This window comes from Populus alba, chromosome 4 (genome assembly GCF_005239225.2).
Source record: "Populus alba chromosome 4, ASM523922v2, whole genome shotgun sequence".
Lineage (NCBI taxonomy): Eukaryota > Viridiplantae > Streptophyta > Magnoliopsida > Malpighiales > Salicaceae > Populus > Populus alba.
In genome coordinates, this window is record NC_133287.1 from 10847497 (window position 1) to 10868543 (window position 21047).

Genomic DNA, 21047 nt, shown 5'->3' on the forward strand with positions numbered 1-21047 from the left:
AGAGTGGCAGAGGCTGGTGAATAGGTGTCTAGTATATAGGGAACTATACTAAGACTTTCAGGATCAGATGTAAGAGATTGAGATTGGATATCTGTAGAATGTGTAGGAGATAATAATGAACTTGACATAACTGAAGTAGGGATTATCAAATACTTACTTGCAGTAGAATTCTTATTTGAAGGTGAGTTGAACACTACCAATTCCTTAGCTGGGAAATTGTGCTCATCAAACACCACATGTCGGGAGATGTAAACATGGTTGGTGGCTAAGTCAAGACACCTATACCCTTTTTTATAGTTGGAATATCCCAGAAAGAGACATTTCTTACTTCAAAATGCTAGTTTGTGGTCATTATATAGTTTTAGAAGGGGATAACATGTGCAACCAAATATACGTAAGTCCATATATTGTGGTTCAATTTTGTGAAGTAAGAAGTATGGTGTTTGGTTCTTTAAGACCTGTGTAAGTAGTCTATTTATCAAGAACATAGAAATAAGAAAGGAATCAACCTAATATTGAGGTGGTAATTCAGATTTGGCAAGTAACATGAGTCTCATTTCCTGAATATGGACATGTTTTCGTTCTATGATTCCATTTTGTTGAGACGTGTAAGGGCATGTTAGCCTATGATGGATTCCTTGTGCTATCCAAAATGTTTTAAATTGATTAAAGGTAAACTCACCACCATTGTATGTTTGTAATTGTTTAATAGAGGTGGAAAAGAGGTTTTCTGCAATTGTTTTAAATGTAATAAAGGTTGTAAAGACATCAGATTTTTATTGCAAAGGATATAGCCACGAATAGTAGGAATAATCATCAACAAATAAAACATAATACTTACAGCCACCAATTGATTTAACAAGGGAAACCCATATATTAAAATGAATTAAGGCTAGAGGAATGAAGGATTGACAATGAGAGATAAATAAAGGGAGTTGTTTAGCTTTGCCAAGTTGACAAGCTAAACAAAAATCTAATTTATTGGAATGAGCCAGGATATAGAGTTTATTGAAACGACACAAGACATCTAAAATGGCATTAAAAGGATGGTATAGTCTGGAGTGTCGAGTTGTAGTTATAGTATGAACCCCAATGTTGGCAGACAGGCATATGAGGGTTTTTTTAGAATACTGGAACCCAATTAGTGGATATAGGTCATTTTCAACCACACCTCCCAATAGAATCATGCTTGTCAAGTTCTCCTTTATGATAAAATCACTAGCAGTTAGTATGAAGTAACAATTATTATCCAAACAAAATTGATTAACAAAAATAAGATTGGTAACTGCTTATGGACAATGAAGAATTTTATTTAGATGGAAACTAGAGTGACCAAATTGAAAGGATGAAGAGCCAATGTTTTGGATTTTCAAACCTGAACCATTGCCAACAGTGAAAAAATCAGACTCACAGAAAGGCTGCTGATTGGCGATTTTAGATGCATCAAAGGTAATACGGGCATTGGCTCCACTGTCCATGTACCACACTTGATTATCATATTTGATATTAGTGTTTTTTACCATAGCTACTAGATCCTAAAGAGGATACTTGCCTTGATATGAATAGTCAAAACAATGAAAACAATCTATAGCAAGGTGCCCAAGTTTATCACAGATTTGCCAGATGAAATGAGTGTTCTGAATTTCTAAAGTAGGAGATCTATTATTCTATGGAGGATGAGGATTTGATAGTTTTGGTTTTCTAATAAAAGCTTGTAGTTTTGGTTTACAGGTAGCAAAGGCAAAATGACCATTATCTGAAGTAGTAGCTAACTGATTGATTTCTAGAAGTTTTCAAAGCCTAAAAGTTTAGTTTGAAAATCTTCAAATATGAACTCAGTGTTTCAAGATGAAAGTTAATGAGGTAACAAATGGGGTATAGGAATTGTGGAGACCAATCAAAAGAAAATTGATGAGGTCTTGATCATCTATAGGTTTGCCAGCTGCTGCCAATTGATCAATAAAAGTTTTGGCAGTATAAAGATATGCAAAACAAGTTTTTCCTCCTTGAGTCAGCATTTGTAGTTGACATTTAAGATAGGAGATGCGGGATCTTGATTGGGATGAAAAAGAATTCTGAAGAGTAGTCCAAACTTGCTTGGATGTGGTCAATCCATAAATGGTGGAGACCAACCTTTCAGAAATGGAGGCAAGTATCCATCATAGAAGACAGACACCCTTCTTCTACCAAACATCATAAGCAAAGTTCAATGAACCAGTAGAGAGATTTCTGGGAGGGCACACTTCATTACCATCAATGAAGCCTACCATATCATAACCGCAGACCAGATTAAAAAACTACATTTCCATGCGAGGTAATTGTTGGAACCTTCAAGTTCGATGAAAATAGTGGTGGATAGAGGGATGGCAACTGCTATAGGAGTAGAAATGGTGTTGGTTGCCATTAGAAAATTTGTAGAAACAAGGGGATCGATTTAAGAAAGTTTGAGCTTTATGTGTGTTAGGTTGATACCATGTAAAGTTTTAATATGAATAGAGGAATGTGAGATGAAGCTTGGCTCTACACTTTAAGTCATACATCAATGTATTATATTTATAGATATACACTAAATCTAAGTTGGTAAACTACAAAACAAACTTATTCTAAAGACAGAGCACAATATTAGAAGACTCGGTCAAATTGCTAACATAATGGATATTGCAATTTATTGCTACTGCATATCCTTCAAGATATTGTTGCTGCATATCCAGCTGCTACCTTTTTCCTAGAGTATCTGATGATCTAATAAAAAGAAGAAGCTACGGTCTCTCTCCTTTTAACTCCCATTGTATATCAATTTATATAAGGGTGAAGAATAAATATTTATCTTATTTACAATTTTGCCATTATTAATGATCCACATGTTAATTTTTTGTATTTTCTCACATCACTGGTAAATTTGTATAGCCTTCCTAGAATTTGATTGACGTAAATTTTCACTCAAGATAAAATAAAAAATATTAGGAGACTCCTTGTAAGTTTTCAGTTTGATCCAATAGTTGGATTTAAAGTTATGCTTGATATCGTAAAATTAAACAATATGTAATTTTACACCAAAATTCGAATTTGCACACTATTTTATTTACTTAAATCATCATTATTTTTAAACTTGATTCATTAGGTACTCCATCTAAAATGATAATAATTTTTTTGTCAGAGTTTTCACCACTTTCAGTAAAAATAAAGCGATTATGTGCGCTCTATACTAATAATTTGTGTTTTTCATGCATAAAATATTATATTATTTTATTTATAATTCTACTCTATTATTATTAATATTATTAATATTATTATTATCATCAAACTATTTTCACCACAATTTATTAAAAAAATTCTAAATAATTATATTACTTAATTGGCGAATTTACATGATTGGCTGCTTATTTAACATTTCACATATCGATTTATTGTTTTATATCATCCAAAATTTAAGTTAATTTATTGGGGATGTTCATACTAATTTTTCTTTAAATTTATTATTTTTAAATTAAAAAATTACCTTATTTAACACTAATTTATTGAGTTTTGGACTAGGGAGATCTTTTGGTAGAGTTAGGACAGTTTGAAGGGGTAGTTCATCAAGAATTATGGCACGTGGATTGGATACTCTTTTATATTGTGATAGTTGTAATAGATTACACCCTAGGGACTATAGAGTGACACCAAGATGGTGTGACATTTGTAGACAGAAGGGACACCATTAGAAGGATTATAAATATATAGAGGGGTGTCATTGGTTTGGAAAATATGGGTTCAGGAAAAATTTTCAAATCAAAGGCAAGCTCTAGAGTCAACCTTAATCAATGTTTGTGGACAAACCATTAGGACCCACTTAAAGCTTGTTTGGGATTGTGGTAACGGTGGTGATTTCAAGTGTTTTTTGCTTAAAAATGCATCAAAATGAAGCTTTTTTTATTTTTAAAACATAATTTTTTATATTAGCACATCAAAAAGATCTAAAAACATTTAAAAAAAAAAGAGTTTCACTTTAAGCAAAAAAAATCAATTTTTTTTGGAGTACGGTGAAACATGCTTTTAGTCTAGGACGAGTGCTATAGGAGTTTGGCCCCGGGTACAAGAGGAGAGAACTTAAAGAAGAGTTTATAGTATAAATTAGGATGATGGTAGGAGCCCGCCAGATATGATGCCAAGCATGATAAATACTAAATTCAAAAAAATTAAAATAAATGGTATTTGGATTAGTAATGGTATCACAACTAAATTTATGGACTTATATGATATAATTAATGATGATAATATAGTTATAAATGTGGAGACATAAATTCCCAATTCAAAAAGAAAATATCCTCTACGGACATGAGGATAAGTGTGTTAGGTAATGGCAACTAGGAAAAGAAATTTACTGATAGTAGGAAAAGATCAAATGTGGAAAAAAATCATTTTAATTAAAGGGATATGTGTGTGAAAGGAAAGCACTCTAACTTATTCTCAAGAGAAAATTAAAGTTGTAAATTTCACATACAAAATTTCATAACAAAGGGAGAATGTAAACCCTTAAATTGAAATTCTAAAACATATGTGGAAAACACTAAACTATGTATAAATAAGTTTTAAATTAAATAAAATGATTTTGAACTACCCAATCTAAAATTAGTAAATTAGTATATTTAAGTGAAAATTCTTAACATGAGAAAAATAAATAAATATGCCATAAATTAAGGTGAAGTGTTCTTGCAAGTTTAATTTCAAAATAGTGAAAAATTTAGTTGATAAACAACATAAAATAATATTGGTGGACAAGTAACTATTTAAAAATTACATTAAAGCTGAAAGGAGTGGAATTTCTATAAATTTGAAAAACAAATTCCTCCCCTATTTATTAAGGCCAACAACATTATTATTATTGAGAGAGAGAGAGAGAGCTCATTTCTACTTCATATTCTTCTTCTTTCTTAGAAATTAATGGTCAGAATTGGTTGTGGGAGTAAATTGAATTAAAAATTATGAGGGAAATCACACACAAATTGCTTAAAAGGTAGGGAACTCAAGAGATCAAATTTATAAAGAGAGAAACAAGAAAATTTGAAAAGGAAAGGAGGAAATGAGAAGAAAGTTGCAAGGAATTCCTTACTTCTGTTCCAAATCATTGGGTAAAGTGTTCTAGAAGCCTAATTTCTTGTTAATTTGTCTTTCCATGTGTAGGGGAAGAAATCCCTAATTTATTAATGTTATGGTTTTGAGTAATTTTGGGAAAATGGGTGTTTTGATAATAAATGCTTCAATCAACAAGGAATAAAGTACTAGATAAAGTAAGATAATCAAGATAAATTAAAGGGGAGTCATGGATAACCCTAAATCTAGGGCCGACCATGAGAGGGGATTTGGAAAAGGAAAGAACTAAGCTAAAGTTGTGTGAAATTGTTTGTTATTTTTATGTAGATGCATGAGATACATGATTTAGAATAAGTATTTAGTTTGAAAATGTTATGGATGTTATAAGGTTGTGAAGGTAACATGAGTTATGAGTTATTGAAGTTAAAGGAGAAAAAATACTGAATTGACTTCTGAAATTATGAAACTGTGGAATAGAAGTTAGATTAAGTGGAAATGGATTAAAAATTGAAGAAAATATGGAATGGTCATCAAACTTAAGGTTGTCCATGAGTAATGTCATAGCCCAATTTTTTATCTTTTTTTTCCTAACTTTTTTTAAAAAGCCAAAAACTATTTGAACAAGGTGACCAAACTGCAAAAACAAAAATGAGGGATCAAAGTTTTTATTTTTGCTTGGGGACTAAGCAATTAATAGGAAATGAAATATTTTTTTTTCCTACAAATAAGTGGTTGTACCACACAAAAGGTGAGAGAAATTTAAGGAGAGTATTAGCCAAAAAAAAAAAAGGAGAATAAAAAATAACAGAAAAGACCCCACACAAAAAATATTTCTCTATCACTACCAATCCAACAAAAAAAAGAGCTCATATAAAAACTCTCCATCTTCCCCTACTCTAAACTTTACATTAGTAACTTCTTCTTCCCGGTCCAGCACGATAATCTCAACTCTAACAACATTAACAAAAATATAGCTGGTGAATAATTTCTGGAGAAAACAAGCTTTTACAAATTGGTTAATTAGAGGGATTTCAATGTCAGGCTCCATTTGAGAAATATGGCTGATGGATAATTTATGGAGAAAACACTCTTCTGCAAAGTCGTAGTAACCAGATGTTTTCTCCTCCATCAACAGTTAAATTAGGATGTAATTTGGATAAGTTTTTCATCCTAATGTTATCTAAAGTCAGACGGTGGTGATAAAAAACAATCACTCCAAACAAATATTGTTTTCTCTAAAAAGTAGGTTTGCAATTGTTAAGGTCAATTCGGTTAAATACCATTTTTTTGGTAATGTAACCATTAGATGAAGTTTATATTTAAATATGTTATGCGTATTATTATTATGAACTATCACTTGACCATTGGGATTGGGATTGGCTTTAATATTCTTCTTTTGTTAGTTATTGGTGTCTGAAATTGCTGACAGAAATGTGAACCAAAAATGAGCTAGCAATTTTAAGAAACAGCTAAATCAATTTAAGTAAGTTTCCCAAAATGGTGAGACTGCTTTGTCTGCTATTTTGTTGTGGCTCGATTTCTCAAAGTCTTTTCTTAGATTTCTTTGGTTCCTTTATGTTGTTTAAGAAATATGAGTGATTGTATGGGCAAAAGAAAAACATAATATATGTGTATGCATGAAAGAAGTTTAAACAATAGTATTGCTTAAATTGGAACGTTACGAGTTTGAAATCTTGAGTTTGAGTCCCTGCTGCAGTGTTCTTGATTTCAGCTTTATAGTTTCTTTGTGTTTTTGAATTTGATTTTAAAGTTTATTTGGCTTAGCTAATCACTGGTTAGGTTGTTTTTAACTTTCAATTTAACTATAGATTTTAGGGTTTTTACCCTCCAATTTCACATCAGTTTTCATATCATTGAGTCATGTAACATATAATTCTTGACAATAAGGCAACGACTCTAAACTTGGACCCAACAATGGCTACAATTTTTGGGCCAACCAATACAAGAACCAGAACGCAGAATGCAACATCAGTTTGCAGCCGCGATTTAGCAGACTAGACTCATTTCAACTACACTCTCAAATGACTGTTTGCTTTGGGGTGCTACGTTTGGTAAATTCCTGAATTAATATCGTGTCCGTAAGGAACGTTATAATGGGGAAAAGATACCATGCGAGTAGAAGTTCACCAAAGTTCAATCCATATAATTAAAATGGATAAAAAGTACAAAGACTATATATAAATCAAATTCTTCACTCACATCAGCAATTGATGGCAAACTCATACATAATCGAAGTCAAAAGGAAAAAAAATTCAAGTTATGTCTTGGAAAAACACTGGAACAAGGGATATCTTGCCTATTTGAGTTTGAAGTACAGGATTAAGATGATGGCAACAACAAGGACAGCAATGACGGCACTGATCATCCACTTGTTCCTGTTCATCCTCCTCGAAATGGCAGTCAATACTCTCTTGCTCTTACCGATGTTGTCATCCACTCCATGAAGCTGACAATACAGGAAGAACCATAAAATAAGTAGTTCCATTCCCAAACTGAGTGAAATATAGTCAAGGTCAACCAAGCATAACTTTGTTCAGTATAATACAGGTTTAAACCAGAAAGAATTAGAAGGAAACTGCAGTGTGCGACCCTAGCTAATGCATCAGGATCAGTAAGACTATAACTATATAGCAAATTCAAATATCACTCTTAAATAGAGAAGAAAACATACTGAAACTTGGATGAAAGTAAACAATGATTGGTAATGAAGGTTTGATGTAAATAAAATCAATAAATTCAATGCAGGAATACCGTGTTATGTGCATGTAAGAGAGACTGTCGCTGTTGATGCAAATCTTGAAGAATTGAAACACCAAGTTCTTCTGTTTCAAGCATAGTTCTTCTACTATCCTTAATTCTGTCACTGGAATGATTTAGTCTTTCTGTCGCCATCATCAATCTTGATCTTTGATCTCCTGAGGCCTATTCCAGTTGCACAAACCATAATTGTCAAATATTCTCAGCACTTTCAAAGGAAAATGATGATACTCAGAACACAAAGCATGTAAATTCTAGTTCACATGTTATTCATTCCTCACAATAGACACCTAAATCGCCATTTCTAACAAGCAACAGCAAGATCACTTTTGAGGTTTGACACTGCACCAATATATAGATTATTGTGGTGTCTGGTTGCAGAAGCGAGGCACGCATCACAATGGAAGACAGCCCATCTATATCATACTAATACTCCAGACAACATATATGAAAATATTATTCCTGCATGAATCTAACATAACAAAAGGGGAAATCAAAGTGAAAACCAAGGCGCAATATATATCCTTTCTGCATTTCAAGCAACAAAATACGAACACAAAAAATATTACACAGTAAGCCACATTGACGAAAAAAGTTAAACTGCTAAACAGAGATTTTCTAGGGATGTCTCAACTTACGAGAATCATCACCAATTCTTCTTCAATACAAGAAAATTTAATCAGCAAGGAAAAACCAGCCAACCGAACAAACAATGAAGCGCACGATAATTTTGTGAGTAACATATGGAGAGTGACATACCATCAAGGCATCAGTCATTCCAGCTTCCAAGAGCTCATCGCGAGCAGCTGCATTAAGATTACCAGAACCAATTCTTTTAACCTCAGTTTTGAGATTGTTCAAATCTGACTTGTACTCCCTCAATTTAGCCAGAAGAACAGCCTTGACATTTGGCTGCAAATTTCTCGCTTCCAGATCCATTTTCCGAATCTAAAAAATCAGAATAAATAAAAACAAAATTCTGAGGACAATACAATGAAAGAATTAGGATATTTTTTTAGGTACCAAAGCTTCAGCATCCTCTAGTCCAGCTTTTACTTCGGAAATCTTTTGCTTCTTTTTCTCTGGAAAAAATTAAAAAAAAAAAAAACAAATGCATAAAAAATAATCAAAATTAACAAAAATGAAAATATATAATTGAGATTAGGTACCTCCATCAAGAGAAAGTGCAGCGGTGCATTTTCTGGATAAATTAGAAGAGAGTTCGCAGTATTGACGCTCGTATCCGTCAAATATGCCGCTCATCTTTTCCAATTTTTAACCTCTCTATCTATCAAAACCCAAACGAAATCGGATCCTCAATTCCATCAATAAATCTACCAATGAATCACGATCGGAATTTCAATTACCTGGTATGATCAGAGGAGAGAGTTGCCGGATCCGGCTAACCTGGTCTTCTCGAATCGGCGGCGACGGTTTTTTTTCAAACCGACAATGCACGTTTTGCGTGGGACAACAGGGTCACGTGTCGGTTTGATTGTGTTATGTTTGCTGTGTTCTCTTTATTGTATGTGTTATGTGCTCTTATGGGTGAGATTAATGTACTTGCTTCCGTCCAAGCGAGGAATATCAGGTAATATTATTTTACTACTAAATTAAATTTTGTAGGATTATTTTTTAATTTATTTTTAGGTGTTTGCATTTTTTTTCTCGAGCTGAGTCTAATTATTTGTTTTAAAACATATATATTTATCTATCTAATAAAAAATGAATATGCATATATTTATTTAGATTAAAATTTAGAAATTAAATTAAAATATCTTCATTTTATTTTAAACTTAAAGGAGAAAGTTATCTCTATTAAATTATATATATATATATATATGGTGGCGATGGTAGAACATATACATTTTATATTTTTAAAAAGTAAATAATGAGACTAAAAAGGCCTTTAAATTAATGAATTTAAAAACTTTAATAAGGATGTAGCTTTTTTCACAACTAAATGGATACCATTAGGTGCCTCTCAAGGGTTGAGATGGTTAAAAAACATATAAAACAAGCCACTTTAGTGGGTTGGAAGATTATTTGATGGTGTGAGGTACAAGAATAGAGAGTATTTGCTTCCGAGAGTATGTTTGTGTTTAGTGGTTGTTGTTGAAGTTGAGGTTGAGTACTATCCAATTATGCATAAAACTCAATCTCAACTATAAAAGCAAACACACCCTAAAACTTAAGTCTTGGACTTTTTTATGTATTGCATGTCTTGTCTTATTGGATGTTAAGAGGGGTAGAATTGTCTATTTTCATGCCACCAAATTATACCAATGATTGATAAGGGGATATGTGTATTTGATGTGGATGTGGATATGATACTATTAGGCCAATATTTTGACGTCATTGTCATTGTCATTGTCTCTTAGGCAAAGGTAATTTTTAGCGCATGTTTTCATTTAATGAACATATTATATGTATTTATGGTTCATAGAAGGTAAGTTAAGCAATCCAAGTTTTGGCTGGACATACCTATTTCTGCTCGAGATGTATACATTTATTGGTCTCTTTGGTTCTTCCACTAAATAAGACTTAATCATCTATGCATATCATAAACTTATTGTTCATATGATATAGAGATTAATCCATGTAAATAAGCTTTGGTGGGAGGTTATTAGCTCTTTAGGGGTACTGAATGTATTTGTTTCTCTCATCCTTTGAGTCTTGAAAATGACTATTTCAAATGCTTAAAATATTCATCCAGACCTAGGGGTCTTATTGGCAAACTAACAAGGTATTCGAACGGTTAGCAATCTTGTCATTTATCTTATTTTTACCTTGATTCATGTGAGGTCATCATCGTGTCCTATCTATAAAAGCATGTTGATACAGGGAAGGTCAAAGAATAATGTATAGATGTGTTTATGGATTGCAAGAGTTTTTGCATTTTTGAAAGTTTTTAACTGCTCGTATGAATATTTCCCACATCAATAGACGAGGAAGACATATCTTTATTGTTGATTGGATAAATCATCAAAGATGGGCTAGGTAGATTGTGTACTTTGAGATGGTTTGATATGGAGGGTGAATTGAAGGACCTATACAAGGCATCTCTCTCTCTCTCTCTCTCTCTATACACACACATACACAAGCTAGCAAATGGATTAAATAGAGAATAAATAAGATATATATATATATATATATATATATATATAGTGGAAGAAAAGTTTAAAACATGTGGTTAGATTGTGCTTTTTTATAAATCAAAATATGGATGCATAAGATTTGAGTTTATTACTCTTTTTAGCTTTTATTTATAATTAAATTAGTGTGGGATGAACATGATGTAATTATTGAATGGTATATGATAAAATAAGGGTTAAAAGAATAAGTGTGGTCTATTCTTAGTTGTAATAATATGAAATAAGGTCCAAGAAAAATGGACCATATTTAAGATAATAACTTATGATATGGAAGTATTCAATAGCTTGGTATGTCTAGGTATAAAGGAAACTTTGCCAAAATTTCAGTAGAATTGTTAATAAATTTAGAAACATGACTACGTGTGTAAGTAAGCGTTATATATATATAGGCTCGCATTCGATGGAAATGTGTACAACTATTGTGAAATTTCATGTTTTAACATCCTCTAGTTACTGGGGCTATTACATATTCGTATCAAAGCCTGGCTAGGGTTCTAGGAATGATATCATGATAAAATATAATAGTATAAAGATGATGAATATATGAATTATTGAAGGAAAGCTAAATGTTGATTCCAGGATGGTATATATATGTCGAGGGACGATGGTTGGGCCATCTTCAGGACAAGAACATACAAATTCTAGTGATGAGGTTAAGGATCATGAGGCTGACTCAATGGATGACACTACATCTCATTCACCGAAGAGCCAAGCCCAAGTGGCATAGAGAGAGCCATTTATCTTAAGGGGTGCTTCTTCATCCTTTATATTAGAGATGTCATAATAAGAGACACCTTTTATGACAGCTTAGCCAGAGGGACCTCCACTTGTGGCACCACTAGAGGCACCACCTGTATTATTAGACCTCATCTATTTTGAGCAAATTGTTAGAGTGATTCTATCGAGTATAACAGGAACTACAGGTTCGACTAGTAGGGAGACTACTATACCTTGGTCCACTGCAAAAAGATTATGAAGGATATAAGTTATTTGTCTTTTTTAGGGATAAAGACGCAAAATTTGCAAGTCTGTGGCTTCAAAAGATAGAAGAGTCATTTCCCTAAATTCTAGTGCTTGAAAAGGTGAGAGTAAATTGCATGGCATAATTATTGGCTGACAGTTCTCGAACTTCGTAGACCGTAGTGAAGACCTTTAGGGTGGGGGAAGCACTTGTTTGGGTTGATTTTTACAGGGATTTTAAAGTCATATATTATTCCCGACAACATTAAAGAAAAAAGAAACAAGAGTTCTATAGGTTAAAACAACTATGATTGTGGGGCAATACTAAAGGCATTTTGAATACCTTTCCACCTTTCCAGTGTATTATTATCTACAAAACAACACCAAATTGAGAGATTTTAGAATGGCCTTTGACGGGAGTTGAGAAAGGGATTGGTGACTTTCCAACCTCACACCACAAAAGAATTGGTAGAGGTTGCTCAAACCCTAAAGGTAGTGTTGAATAAGGAGTAGCCCCACACTGTAAGAAAAGATGGGGTAAAGAATATGAAAAGAAATGAACTTATGTTTGGTTCAGGTAGACTTCTCTTTCCTAAAGGAGGCAATGAAAAGCCCTAGATTCAGAGTTATAGGAGAGGAGATAGCCTTTCATTGTAGGATCTTCAAATAGATATGCTCAATCAAATAGGAATGAACATAGGATTAGTGGCAGTAGATTTAGGCCGACTTGGGGTAGCAATTCATTGGGAATTACAAGTCGGAAAGCTTTTTCCTTTCCATGATGTGAGATTTGCAACCATTTTCACCTAGGAGATTGCAAAGTGATGTCCGAGAGATGTTTCATTTGTCAGTAAGAAGGATATAAATGGAAGGATTGTTAGTATTTAGAGGATAGGTGTCATTTATGCAGGGAATATAAGCACTTTAAAAGGAATTTCCCTAACCAAGCACAAACTCAAAGCTAGTAGCACTTAGTCACCGTGGATGGGCCAGCCAAAGAGCAAATATAGCTAACTTAATCTGGTGTGAGTGTAAGTAAAGCACGGGGTCGAAGTCGAGGAGATAGGGCTCTAGGTAAGGTGTATCATTTAAATCAGCAGGTGGCTAAAGCTTTATCCAAGGTAGTGGTAGTTATAGCTTTAATAAATGCTTATGAGGGTTTATGTGTTGATAGACCCATGGGTTATGCATTCATTTGTAGCATATAAATTTGTAAATAAATTGCAAATACATATTGGTAGATTAAATAAGGGCTTAATAATTTGTACTCCAACATGGGAAAGTATAAATTAAGGGTAAACTTAATTCCATTAGAGGTACATGATTTTAATGTGATCCTTGGGATGAATTGGCTTAGCACATATCATTCTAATATAGATTGTCACACTAAAGTGGTATCTCTTGGGATACTTGATTGGAAAAAGGTGAGTTTACCTTGTTTATGTAATAGATATAGAGAAGAAATAAGTGAGCTTGTCGGAGATTCTAATAGCACGAGAATTTTCAAAAGTGTTTCTAAAAGACTTGCCAAGATTACCTCTAGAGCGGAAAATTGAGGTGTCAATAGAAGTTTTGTCGATTATGACCATAGTCTCACAAGCTCCTTATAGGATAGCCTTTATTGAATTAGTGAAACTAAAGGCTCAACTATAAGAGTTATTGGGAAAAGGATTTATTCAACCCAGCAACTCATCTTTGGGAGCTCCTGTATTGTTCATGAAGAAGATGGATTGGACTTTCCGGTTATATATAGATTATTAGCAATTGAATAAAATAACAGTCAAGAACAAGTATATGTCACCTAGGAATGATGATTTATTTGATCAGATCAATAGGGGGCAAGTGTTTTTGAAGATTGATTTGAGGTTTGGACACTAAAAGTTAATAATTAAAGAGCAAGACATCCAAAAAAACAACTTTTAAGACTTGATATGGGCATTACAAGTTATTTGTAATGTCGTTTGTATTGACAAACACCCCAATGATTTTATAGATTTAATGAACCATGTTTTCTAGTCGTATCTGGATAAGTTTATGATAGTATTTATCAATTACATCCTAATTTATTCCCATTCATGAGAAGAGTATGAACAACATTTAAAGGTAGTATGACAAACGTTGAGGAGAAATCAGTTATGTGTAAAGTTAAGCAAATATGAGCTGAAGTTGTGATTTTAGGCCATGTTATATCTACGAAAAGGATTTATATGGACCCTAAAATGTGGAAGCTATGTTGAAAAGGAAACAACCCACAAATGTGACAAAGATTCAAAGCTTTTTGGGGTTGGTAGGGTATTATCAAAGATTCATTAAAGGGTTTTCAAGGACAACCTATCCAATGACCCAGTTGACCCGTAAGGGAGTCAAATTCAAATGGAAAGGGGAGTGCGAAGAAAGTTTTTAAAAACTTAAAAGAAGGTTGACATCAGCTCTAATGTTAGCTTTTTTAAAAGGGTTAAAAGGGTTTGTAGTATATGTATGTAAGGAAAGGAATAGAATAAAGAGAAGTAAAAATACCCCATCACTAATCAAGTGTGAATACTTACAAATCATAAAAGCCTTAAATACTTGATGGCGTAGAAGGAGTTGAACATGCGTCAAAAAAGATAGGAATAACTAATCAAGGATTATGATTGTATAATCGATTATCACTAGAGGGGAAACAAATGTTGTAGCAAATTTCTTGAGTAGAAAATGTAAGGAAATGGTTGATGAACTAATAATACGAGATCATATAAACCTCTTGGAGTTGGGGAAACTGCAAGCTCAATTGGATATAGGGGAAAAGGGTTCATTGTTGGCTAGTTTAAGGCAACAACCAGTCTTGTGGGATAAAATATGGGAGGCACAAGGGAGAGAATGAATGCATGTAAGGAAAGGAATATAATTTATTACTCTTTCAACTTTTAGTTATAATTAAACTATTATGGAATGAATATGATGTAATTATTGAATGGTGTATGATAAAATGAGGGTTAAAAGAATAGGTGTGGTCTATTCTTAGTTGTAATGATATGAAATAAGGTCCAGGACAATTAGACCATATTTATGATAATGACTTGTGATATGGAAGAAGTAGTTGATAACTTGGTATGTCTAGTTATAGAGAAAAATTTACTAAAATCTTATACAATTGTTAATAAAGGCTTATATTCGATGGAAATGTGTAGAACTATTGTAAAATTTCTTATTTTAACATCCTTTAGTTGGTCGGGCTGTTACATTGAGGGGTTAGAGAAATGATGGTTAGGAGTGAAAAAGAGAGGATTTTGAGAGAGAAAAACATATTAACGCTAGAAATTAAGAAAGATTAAAATAAGGGTTTTGGAGAGTTTTGAAGGAGAAAAAGAAGGGTGAAGGAAACTAGGGTTATTCTTGCATTTAACACTTGAATTAAACATCTAACTAAGATAACAAACTCATCTCAAATGATCAATTTGATTGATTTTGTGATATATGAAATATTGGGCATGTTAATGTGGTAGGAATCTTGAGTTATGAATCTTGGCTAGTTAAATTGTTGTTTTTATGATTGATTTATGATTAGTACTTAAAAGTGCATTTTTATCAAGGTTTTATATCATCATTTTGCACTTGAAGTATCAATAACTTCTTAACTAAAGCATGTTTTATAATAACAAGTCTGATACTATAAAATACCTTAGTATATGATAATTGTTTATCTTAAATGCAGGCCTATCACATAAATTAAAGGATTGATTGATGAATTCAACTACTGAAATTGTGAAGATAAAGAGAGGGTGAGGCTAAGAAAAGTGATGTTGGTTTAGTCTAAACTGGAACATTGTTCAGTAATTAAGTCATATCTAGAGTTGTAGATCTCAGATTTAGGTCTGTTTTATATGGATGAAAAGATAAGACATAGGCCTAAAACTTTCATATGGAGTCTAAGATTTAAAAAGGCCGTTTTCAAGTTCAAATTATAACAATAACAGAGAAGTCTAGTGACATACATGTTTGGATGATCGAGATTAAATGTGTAGACTAGCTAACATTAATGGGTCTAGTGACATTCATGTTTAGATGACCAAGATTAAGTGTTTAGATTAGCCGATCTTGATGGAGCTATCGACATCCATGTTTAGATGACTGAGATTAAGTTTGTAGACTAGTTGACCTTGACGAGGCTAGTGGCATCCATGTTTGGATGACAAGGATTAAATGTTTAGACTAGGTAACCTTAATGGGGGTTAGCGGTATCTATGATTAGATTGTTAGGATAATATTACTTAAATTACTTAGACTAGTTGACCTTAACAATGTTAGTGGCATCCATGTTTGGATGCCAAGGATTAAATGTTTAGACTAGGTAACCTTGATGATAACAGAGAAGTCTAGTGACATACATGTTTGGATGATCGAGATTAAATGTGTAGACTAGCTAACATTGATGGGTCTAGTGACATTCATGTTTAGATGACCAAGATTAAGTGTTTAGATTAGCCGATCTTGATGGAGCTATCGACATCCATGTTTAGATGACTGGGATTAAGTTTGTAGACTAGTTGACCTTGACGAGGCTAGTGGCATCCATGTTTGGATGATAAGGATTAAATGTTTAGACTAGGTAACCTTGATGAGGGTTAGCAGTATCTATGATTAGATTGTTAGGATAATATTACTTAAATTACTTAGACTAGTTGACCTTAACGATGTTAGTGGCATCCATGTTTGGATGCCAAGGATTAAATGTTTAGACTAGGTAACCTTGATGGGGGTTAGCGGTATCTATGATTAGATTGTTAGGATAATATTACTTAAATTACTTAGACTAGTTGACCTTAACGAGGTTAGTGGCATCCATGTTTGGATGGCAAGGATTAAATGTTTAGACTAGGTAACCTTGATGGGGTTAGCGGTATCTATGATTAGATTGTTAGGATAATATTACTTAAATTACTTCTTAGAAGATATCGATAAGAGGAATAAGGGTGAATTCTTTTTAAGTAGACCTCATGTCTAGAAGAAGGACAAATAAGGATAATATAGCCAATTTAAAAAGAAACAAGGGAGTTTTATTCAGGGAGGAGCCTCATGTGGATTCTCTCAATGAACGGGTAGAGGATTGTCTAGAGGGTAAACACACCCAAGGGTTAATTATACAAGAGGCTTTGTTGTTCAAAAGACTATCAATTATCCTTATTGTGTATGATGTGAGCAGAGGCACCTAGAGGATTGTTCAGTATCCCTAGGTGGAGTTATATTTGCACGCAGGAGGTGCATATATGGAGGGCCTGATAATTTTTTGGTTAGGGGTGTCACTACTTCTGTGAAATAGGACATTTCAAGAGAGACTGTCCTTATAAAGCTATTAAAAAAATACAAGGACAAGACAAGAGTGGTTAGCACAAAGCCAATAACACATTTGGTTATTGTGAATAGACTTGGAAGGCCTGCTCAATCAAGGGTCAATGGCAATCGAGGTAGGCCTAAAGCATAGGGGGCAGAATTCAAGAAAGAAGTAATTTGATAAGGCTAGTAGCATCCATGTTTGGATTATCATAATTAAATGTGTAGACTAGTTGACCTTGATAGGACTAGTGATATTCATGTTTGGATGACCAAGATTAAATGTTTAGACTAGTCAACTTTAATGGGGCTAGTGATATTTATGATTAGATTGTTAAGATAATGTTGTTTGAATTACTTCTATATTTATGCATTATGGAATTGTTGTTTTTAAATGATAATGTTGTGAATGAGTTTGAGGAAAGGTCTAGAATGATTAGACCATAATTGTCATAACTTGATTTTTAACCTTATTTTATTAATAGTTTTTTATTAATTCAAAAATAGTGAAAAATAACAAAACAAATTTAAAAAATATATTTCTAAGATATTTGTGTTATTTTTGGAATTTTTAATTTTTTTTCAAAATTATTTAAAACTCAACAACATCTTTTAGAAAAAATGTATAACTTGTGTTGATGTAATTTATATGTATGGAAACAATGGAGTAAAATAGTCATTACGTTGGCGTTTAATGACCACTGATAATTGTGGTCCTATTGATCTTGAAACATAAAAGAGTGGAAGAAACATACATGCCTACTATACTGATCTACGAGGGACTAAACTTGCATCCATTTCTTCTTCTTCTTCTTCTTTAACGCAAAGATTTAGTTAATAATGTTACCTATGATTGATCTTTATCGGAGAGAAGTATGTCTTTGTTATTGGAAAATACGAAGGACACTGAGGTTTTTATTACATACATGTCAGGTTTTATATAAAAAAAAAAAAAAATTGGTTGACTGTTCTCTTGGCCTGTCATGCTTTCCATTAAGGCTAGGGTTTTCTTCAGAAATAGGGCTACGTATTTTTTGTTCCTGAACAAGGCCTGTACTGGTTTTGGATTAGGTACAGCTCCTTTCTCGCAACTAGGATGAACCTTTAGGATTTTAAGGACATGTTTAACTAGTCAATATATATTTTTAAAATGTATTTATAAAAAAACACTATCTTAAGATAATTTTTTTAGAATTAATTTTTTTTATTAAATAAACCGAAATGATTTTTTAAAATTTTGAAAAAATTAAGTGACTATTTTAAAATTATTTGTGACCCTCGCATGTTTTTCAACCTTTTTATTTAATTTCTGAGCTGTAAACTTACATTATATAATACTGACCTTGTATTAAATATATATGATTTTCTTTAAACTTTTAGAAAATACAAAAAAATCCAACAATTCCTTATTTAAAAACTATAAAAATATGTTTTTATTTATACAAAATACAAAAATATGTATTTTATCATACTTTGAAAAACACAAAAATCAATCAATAAGTGTCACAACAAATTCGTGATTATTTATTAAGATTTAACCAAAATTTCAAAAAACATCACAAAAAAAAATTGTTTAATTAATATTCAAGGTAAGAATTTTACAACATAATACATATTCCTGGAATTAAATTAAATGAATTGAAAAAAATAAAATGTTAGAAATTAACTATATACTTTAATATTTGAGGTATAAAATTACATTGTAAAATGTATCCCTAAGTATTATATATATATATATATATATATATATGCATCATTAAATTTTAGACTTTAGAATAGTTAGGTTTTAATTTAATAAGATAGGGACCTTCTTATTGAAAACAATCTTTTTTTTAAGCTTAGATGGATTAATGAATAGAAACAAAACTTAAAAAAAAAATATCAATCAATAATACAACTTATTATAGGTAGAGTGTACTAGGAATAATGTGTCTTTCCTTGCACAATTAATCTTATTACTCAAATTCTCGCAGATCATTAGGTTTTTTAGTGACCATAATATTAAGTGGAAAATACTAATCATAATACTACCCATTATTGTAGCCCCTCTTTTTCAACTAAAATTTTGGACATTAAGGATTTTCATCCTTTAAAAACCCATTTCAACTTCCAACTTATTCTTATACATAAACAATATTATCTAACATAATCTAGCATCATTAACACAACAAAACAAAACAATAAACTCTTCATTTTCCACTTTCTCCTTTTATAATTAAACATGTAATAAACCTTAACAACTAATGTTCTTTTATCATTATCAAAACAGTAATTACACCCTATTAGTTACTACAATCTATAATAATTTTTATCAACTAATCAGTTTCCTACAAAATGTTCTTATGGCCAGCTTTATACAAGTCGTATTTTACCAAATTGTTTCTCTCATTTTAATGCATATCCTATATCTCATTCACAAATATACACATAACTTATTCACAATCTATTTAATCTTTCATTTTAACATTATATCCATATAATTTCTCATTCTAGCATTTCAAATATTCATTCTTGATTATGCACAAGAATATATCTATTTTGTTCACTTAACAAAACTCATTTTTAATGCATTATTCTATTATTATAGCCTATTCAAACACTTCTTATTACAAGTTGTAACTCAAACTTCCACATCTCATTTTCTTTCAAATCTGACAAGGCCTATTGGTAAGGTTTTCTCCTAAAATATTTCCATTTTTCCCATCATTTCTTTGGTTTATGCCTTTTGATTGCAATTTTAACACATTTCTTAAAATAAACCCCATTTCCTATATATTTTCAAGAACCCGGGAATCATAACATTGAAGTTTTTTCAATTATTCTTTACTAACTATGAAATCAAATAGGAAAACTAAAGAAGAACATTTTTATCAACAATTTCAAGCTCAATTTGAAGAGTTCTTACTAATTTTTTCTTCAATTATTCTTCATCTTCATCCCCTTACTTGTCTCTCAAGCTACTCTCCTCCAAACAAGCCTTTTAATTTTAGCATAAGTGTGTTTCTCTACTTACAAACATATTTGCAAGCACTAATCTCACAATTTTAAAAGGATTTCTCAAATGATTTTGAAGAGAGGAAAGAGTGAAGCCTCTTTCTCTCTTCTTAGCTACTGTTTAGCGTGAGCAGTAGTAGGTATAGTGGTTATATTAGGTTTTTTAGGTCAATTACTATTATACCCTTCTTTATCCCCTCATGATTCTAGTTTATTGTACTAACTCGACACTGTATCTTTATTTTCAGGACCTTCTCAAACTTTAATTGTCTTTAAATTTTAACCCAAGATAAAAAAGGTATGTCAGAAAACCCCTCATGATATTTTAGTATGATCCAACAGTCAAATTATAAGATATGTTCAATATTATTAAACTAGATAGTTGGTAATTTCACATCAAAAATCTGAATTTCACATGTCATATGATTTACTTAAATCATTTTGGGTCTTAGAATAATTTGGTAGAGATTCTTATTTATAATTACCATAAAATTCTTCTTAGATTTTTTACTACTTTTAGTCATGATAACACAATTATGTTCAGGGTTTATATCGAAAATTAATGCTTCTCTTGCAAGGGTCATGGATTGATTTATTTAAAAATTCCTTCTATTTTATAAATAACATCACCAAAATTTCCTCTTTCAAATCATTAATTTTTTTCTTAACCAGGAAATTCACATGATTTATCTCAAGTTAATATTTCACGTTATCAATTTATTATTTTTATCTGATTCGAAATTTAACTTAATCTACTGAGAATGTTCAACCCAACTC

At 31.9% G+C, this 21047-nt stretch overlaps 1 protein-coding gene across 1 annotated transcript; it reads right to left on the reverse strand.

The window, feature by feature from the left end:
* Positions 1–7216: 7216 nt before the first annotated feature.
* LOC118055170 (vesicle transport v-SNARE 13) lies at positions 7217–9325 on the reverse strand. The gene is made up of 6 exons (XM_035066987.2): positions 9219–9325; positions 9021–9139; positions 8875–8933; positions 8611–8799; positions 7846–8016; positions 7217–7540 (listed from the first exon to the last, which is right to left on the reverse strand). The coding sequence occupies exons 2-6, from the start codon at positions 9112–9114 to the stop codon at positions 7391–7393; spliced, it is 663 nt and encodes a 220-aa protein (XP_034922878.1). The 5' UTR covers positions 9115–9139; positions 9219–9325; the 3' UTR covers positions 7217–7390.
* Positions 9326–21047: the final 11722 nt, after the last annotated feature.

Coding starts and splice junctions, on each gene's coding strand:
- LOC118055170 (XM_035066987.2), bottom strand. CDS start 9,114: ATGAGCGGCATATTTGACGGATACGAGCGTCAATACTGCGAACTCTCT. Junction 8,800..8,874: donor TAGAGGATGCTGAAGCTTTG/GTACCTAAAAAA, acceptor CTGATTTTTTAG/ATTCGGAAAATGGATCTGGA. Junction 7,541..7,845: donor TCTTACATGCACATAACACG/GTATTCCTGCAT, acceptor CTGTATTGTCAG/CTTCATGGAGTGGATGACAA.